Raw genomic sequence first — 6,739 nt, forward strand, 5'->3', positions numbered from 1 at the left:
CCAGAACATGTTTAACGTTTGAAGGCTTTGCGCCAACCATCCCTGTAGGCCACTACAATCAATAACCAGGTGAACAGTGAGCTTCCTCACCAAGTAGCTATAACCTAGTTAATAATAAGTTACCTGAGGTAAACCTACAAGGATAGTTAATAATAAGTTACCTGAGGTAAACCTACAAGGTTAGTTAATAATAAGTTACCTGAGGTAAACCTACAAGGATAGTTCATAATAAGTTACCTGAGGTAAACCTACAAGGATAGTTCATAATAAGTTACCTGAGGTAAACCTACAAGGATAGTTAATAATAAGTTACCTGAGGTAAACCTACAAGGATAGTTAATAATAAGTTACCTGAGGTTAACCTACAAGGATGGTTAATAATAAGTTACCTGAGGTAAACCTACAAGGATAGTTCATAATAAGTTACCTGAGGTAAACCTACAAGGATAGTTCATAATAAGTTACCTGAGGTAAAGCTACAAGGATAGTTAATAATAAGTTACCTGAGGTAAACCTACAAGGTTAACGTGGGCTGGAAGAGAATTACTTCAAAACCACAGCAAACAGCTGGGACATATAGTAATATTATATATATATAATATTATATCACTGGGCTCCTGTGTGCTAACAAACCCTGTGTACCACCCTCCCCTGTTTAACCTTGAATTTCGTTCAGAAAACACTTCCACATTTAGCAAAACGAACCAACTCTTTATGGATCTGTTCGGTGGTAATAAACGGAGGCAGATTAGACACCACTACTCTTGTCGAAATCAGCACCAACACAACCCCTCACATAAATCATACTGGTAACTAGCCGGGTAACAAGACTCACCTTTTACATTACCACAACCACCGCCTTGTTCATTCTGGATACAGAGTGTATATGTTCCTCTCCCACCTGTTCACCGACCAGGATCAATAATTCCTCCACACCATTCTCCACAACGCACCTGAAGAGACAGCGTTTCTTCTCCACTCGGTTGAGGACATCAAACTACCCTACTCCCTCCTCAACTCTAACCGATAAACAGAGGAAACCGATAAACAAACCCTCCCACCATGACAAAATACATTTGGAAAATAGGCAAAAGAATAGCTGCACTCTTTACGAACGACAAAACCTCACGTTACCAACTTCTTCTTCTTCTATGGTATAATGGCGGTCCTCAAACCAACGTTAAAGGAGCGTGGCGCCTCCTACTGTGCTGGAGTGTGTTCAATCACGGTTTACACCATTTCTAAATCCTCCTACCTAACTCAGTACTTCTGAGAAAATAAAAAAGATCCCTACTAACTTCTAATAGACCCTCCCCATCCCCCAAATCCCTTCCAACCCCCCAACCCCGTCCAACCTCAATGACCCTACACTTCAATCTTTCCCTCTCTTCAACATCCTTACAACACTATAACAACACATGCTCCACCATTTCATTGACAATACCCTCCAGACACAAACCATTCACATGCTGCCAACCAGATGGAAGGACCAGTTCAATGTACAATGTCCTAAACACAATCGAGGAAACACCACCTCTTCCTTCCTAATCTGACCTTTGAACCTTGGTCCACCGACCTTTCATTGGAGGGCATATAAATGCCGTCCCTTGTGCTCAGACTCCCATCTCTTCTGCCACACATCTATCAAAATGTCTCTGATCTCACATTTGTCCTCACCTCTACCCAGTGGAACATTAATATATATTATATCTTGTTTTAAAGTTATTTTAGATAATTGGTCTACAATTTCATTCCATTCCACACCTGAATGTGCTGGGACCCAGCATAATCTCACTACTAGACCCATTCTCTCAATTCTCCATAATAACATTAATACCACCAATAGTAGGTCACTCCTAATAGATTTACCAGATGATAAACTATTCAATACAGACAGAGAATCTGAGGATACTATAATTCTAACAGGTTGTTCGTCCTCCACCCACTGGAGGACAACTATTATCACCAACAGTTCAACTGAGTACACTGACAGTTCATCTGTTAGTCTTCTACATATCTGCACATCACATTCAGGAAGGTAAACACCTGCTCCTGTGGGCCCACTATCTGGGCCCTTGGATCCATCTGTGAAAAGAGGTAAAAAAGCATAACAACTTCTACCAATGTAATTGTCAACCAGTTTCCTGTTATCACTGACTTCTGACCCAATCTTTTCCTTTTGTCTACCAAGGTTAGATCAACAACAGGATCTGGGAGTAACCATGGAGGAACATCCCCTATGACCACAGAAAGGGCCAACCTCCAACTCCCTGAAACTACTCTCATCAGCAAGCTTTCCAACTGTCCAACCAAAACCACTGCCTTGTCTACTAGTATATTCCCAACAGTCATCTAGAACAGTAGCAGTGGGATGCTCAACCTCACAGCCTTTCAACCCAATAAGCTAATGACAACACCATGCCAACTAACCCTACACTCATTAAAACCCACTACCCCATTCCACTACTTTGACCCTATCTGCTCCTGCACCAGGCCAACTAACCCTACACTCATTAACCTCTATGGGACCGGCGGGACGAATTCGTCCCACCTACGTAACATCCACTGCCAGCCTGTGGCGCGATTTTCAAAATCTTCAAAATCCTATTACTTCAATTTCTCAAACATATGACTATTTTACAGCCATTTAAAGATAAGACTCTCGTTAATCTAACCACACTGTCCGATTTCAAAAAGGCTTTACAACGAAAGCAAAACATTAGATTATGTCAGCAGAGTACCAAGCCAGAAATAATCAGACACCCATTTTTCAAGCCAGCATATAATGTCACCAAAACCCAGAAGACAGCTAAATGCAGCACTCACCTTTGATGATCTTCATCAGATGACAACCCTAGAACATTATGTTATACAATACATGCATGTTTTGTTCAATCAAGTTCATATTTATATCAAAAACCAGCTTTTTACATTAGCATGTGACGTTCAGAACTAGCATACCCCCGCAAACTTACGGGGAATTCGCTAACATTTTACTAAATTACTCACGATAAACGTTCACAAAAAGCATAACAATTATTTTAAGAATTATAGATACAGACCTCCTCTATGCACTCGATATGTCCGATTTTAAAATAGCTTTTGGTGAAAGCACATTTTGCAATATTCTAAGTACATAGCCCAGGCATCACGGGCTCGCTATTTAGACACCCGGCAAGTTTAGCACTCACCATAATCATATTTACTATTATAAAAATGTCATTACCTTTTGTTGTCTTCGTCAGAATGCACACCCAGGACGTCTACTTCAATAACAAATGTTGGTTTGGTCCAAAATAATCCATCGTTATATCCGAATAGCGGCGTTTTGTTCGTATGCGTTCCAGACACTATCCGAAATAGTAAAGAAGTGTCGCGCTTGGCGCAATTCCTGACAATAAAATTCAAAGTATTCCATTGCCGTACGTCGAAGCATGTCAACCGCTGTTTAAAATCAATTTTTACGTCATTTTTCTCGTAGAAAAGCGATAAAATTCCGACAGGGAATCTCCTTTTCGGCAAACAGAGGAAAAAAATCCCAAAGGCGGGGGCGGTCGGGGTCACGCGCATAAGCTAGTGTCTCTTGATGGGCCACTTGAGAAAGGCGATAATGTGTTTCAGCCTGGGGCTGGAATGACGACATTCTCTTTTTCCCGGGCTATGAGAGCCTATGGAAGACGTGGGAAGTGTCACGTTAGAGCAGAGATCCTTAGTAAATGATAGAGATGGCAAAGAAGTTCCAGAAATGGTCAGACAGGCCACTTCCTGTAAAGGAATCTCTCAGGTTTTGACCTGCCATTTGAGTTCTGTTATACTCACAGACACCATTCAAACAGTTTTAGAAAATTTAGGGTGTTTTCTATCCATATGTAATAAGTATATGCATATTCTAGTTACTGAGTAGGAGTGGTAACCAGATTAAATCGGGTATGTTTTTTATCCAGCCGTGTCAATGCTGCCCCCTAGCCCTAACAGGTTAAAACCCACTACCCCATTCCACTACTTTGACCCTATCTGCTCCTGCACCAGGCCAACTAACCCTACACTCATTAAAACCCACTACCCCCATTCCACTACTTTGACCCTATCTGCTCCTGCACCAGGCCAACTAACCCTACACTCATTAAAACCCACTACCCCATTCCACTACTTTGACCCTATCTGCTCCTGCACCAGGCCAACTAACCCTACACTCATTAAAACCCACTACCCCATTCCACTACTTTGACCCTATCTGCTCCTGCACCAGGCCAACTAACCCTACACTCATTAAAACCCACTACCCCATTCCACTACTTTGACCCTATCTGCTCCTGCACCAGGCCAACTAACCCTACACTCATTAAAACCCACTACCCCATTCCACTACTTTGACCCTATCTGCTCCTGCACCATGCCAACTAACCCTACACTCATTAAAACCCACTACCCCATTCCACTACTTTGACCCTATCTGCTCCTGCACCAGGCCAACTAACCCTACACTCATTAAAACCCACTACCCCATTCCACTACTTTGACCCTATCTGCTCCTGCACCAGGCCAACTAACCCTACACTCATTAAAACCCACTACCCCATTCCACTACTTTGACCCTATCTGCTCCTGCACCATGCCAACTAACCCTACACTCATTAAAACCCACTACCCCATTCCACTACTTTGACCCTATCTGCTCCTGCACCAGGCCAACTAACCCTACACTCATTAAAACCCACTACCCCATTCCACTACTTTGACCCTATCTGCTCCTGCACCAGGCCAACTAACCCTACACTCATTAAAACCCACTACCCCATTCCACTACTTTGACCCTATCTGCTCCTGTAACCAGGCCAACAGCCTGGGAGGACGGGACACCACCACTCAACACACCCTGGAAGTCTTCTGAAGTCAAATCTAGTATGACCAAATACTTCTCTGCAGCTGCCACCAAAACATATTTTATTCTGTGATTTACATTCCATTTCTGCGGTACAGTTGATAACCATTTGCTATGAACACTAAGAAGCCAACCTTACTGAAGCATATATCACTGGTTGGCCCATCCCTCTGTGCTGTCACAGATCTACTACTCACAGGGATCCTCTCAGGATCCCTCAGCCTTGACCCATCCTCCTCTACTTTCTTCACTGCCTCAGCAGTGACAACCTGTTCCCAACAGTGGGGTCAGTGGGATTGGATAGGAGCCCCTCTCTCTCTCTCTCTCTCTCTCTCTCTGACTGGAGGAGACAGGTGAAATGGTATGTCTCCTCTGGTCAACAATACTCACCTTGAGAGACTCCACAGCCTGTTGGAGCTCCTTCAGCTCCTTCTCTCTCTCCTGGAATCTCTGCTGGACCTTCTGCTGACTCATCCCCAGCTGCCTCTGTGGAGAATCACTCTTCAATGAGCTATCAAGCTTTATTAGTCCAGTAGATCAATAGTATAGTAATGTGACATAGGGCCCATAGAGAGGAAGGTCTAAAAATGGATGGTCCATTTACTAAATGATATTTATTTGTTGCTATGTGAATGATTATAGTTTTTATGGTAGGACTACATGTATCAACAGGTTGAGACTGAACTTTGGACTCATAAAAGGGCATTCAGAATGATAATAGTGTTTGACATTATAAAATGGTGATACATCTGGAGAATCTGGGTTGACATATCTGTATACTCAAGGTTTGTGTTCATATTTGTTCTGCTGAGGATCCATTTCATTTGAATGATCTCATATTCAAACAGCCTTAGTTCCTACTGTATCTTTAATTCTTTGTTTATCAGACAGTCACCAACAAGTTGTTCTGGTCTTACCTGTTTCTCAGTCCTCTCTGCTGCAGCTGACACTGTATCATGGCCTTTATGTTCATCCATTGTACACAGATAACAGATACACTGCTGATCGGTACGACAGTAAACCTCCAGCAGTTTGTCATGATGAGAGCAGATCTTCTCCTGTAGTTGTGCGGTGGCTTTGACCAGCTTGTGCCTCTTCAAAGCAGGAGATTCGTAGTGAGATTGGAGGTGAGTCTCACAGTAAGAGGCCAGACACACCAGACAGGACATGAGGGCTTTCTGCTTTCTGGTCCCAGTGCAGACATCACACGCCACATCTCTAGGTCCAGCATAGCACAGAGCAGGAGGGGGAGCAGCCTGGAGTCCTGTCTTCTTCAGTTTCTCCACCAGCTCAGCCAACATGTTATTTTTACTCAGCGTAGGCCTCGGACTGAAGGTCTGTCTGCACTGAGGACAGCTATAGACCCCTTTCAGAACATCCTGATCCCAGCAGCCCTCAATACAGATTCTACAGTAACTGTGTCCACAGGGGATGGTGACTGGTTCCTTCAGTAGATCCAGACAGACAGAACAACAGAACTGGTCCTGGTCCAGCAGAACTCCCTGTTGAGCCATTGGGACGGTTGTTCACTCTCACACAGACAGACGAGACAGAGACTCAGATCAGTTTCGTTTCCTCAGAAGAGAGTTTGTGAAGGGGGATGGATTTCCTGGTTCTGCCAGAGGGGTGGGGTTAGAGGGAGGGAGGGGTTAGAGGGAGGGAGGAAGAGAGAGAGGAACTGCATGCAACAGCAAGAGGGAGACAAATAGTCTTGTTCCTTGGTTAGAGCCCTTAACATGGAATAAATGAAATAATGAATCTTAAAATGTGAGTTATTAGAATATAAAGGGTAACCGTTTCTATGAAGTACATATTAGAATTATTTTAATGACCTTTATAATGCCTTATAATAAACTT

At 43.2% G+C, this 6,739-nt stretch overlaps 1 protein-coding gene across 1 annotated transcript; it reads right to left on the bottom strand.

Annotated features, from left to right (window-relative positions):
- Positions 1-5,802: 5,802 nt before the first annotated feature.
- On the bottom strand, positions 5,803-6,396 carry LOC123733300 (E3 ubiquitin/ISG15 ligase TRIM25-like; the record flags this gene model as incomplete). Its single annotated transcript, XM_045712754.1, has 1 exon — positions 5,803-6,396. A coding segment is annotated over exon 1 (594 nt), but the record flags the coding sequence as incomplete, so codon positions are not given.
- Positions 6,397-6,739: the final 343 nt, after the last annotated feature.

Source organism: Salmo salar, unplaced genomic scaffold, assembly GCF_905237065.1.
Source record: "Salmo salar unplaced genomic scaffold, Ssal_v3.1, whole genome shotgun sequence".
NCBI classification, from domain to species: domain Eukaryota; kingdom Metazoa; phylum Chordata; class Actinopteri; order Salmoniformes; family Salmonidae; genus Salmo; species Salmo salar.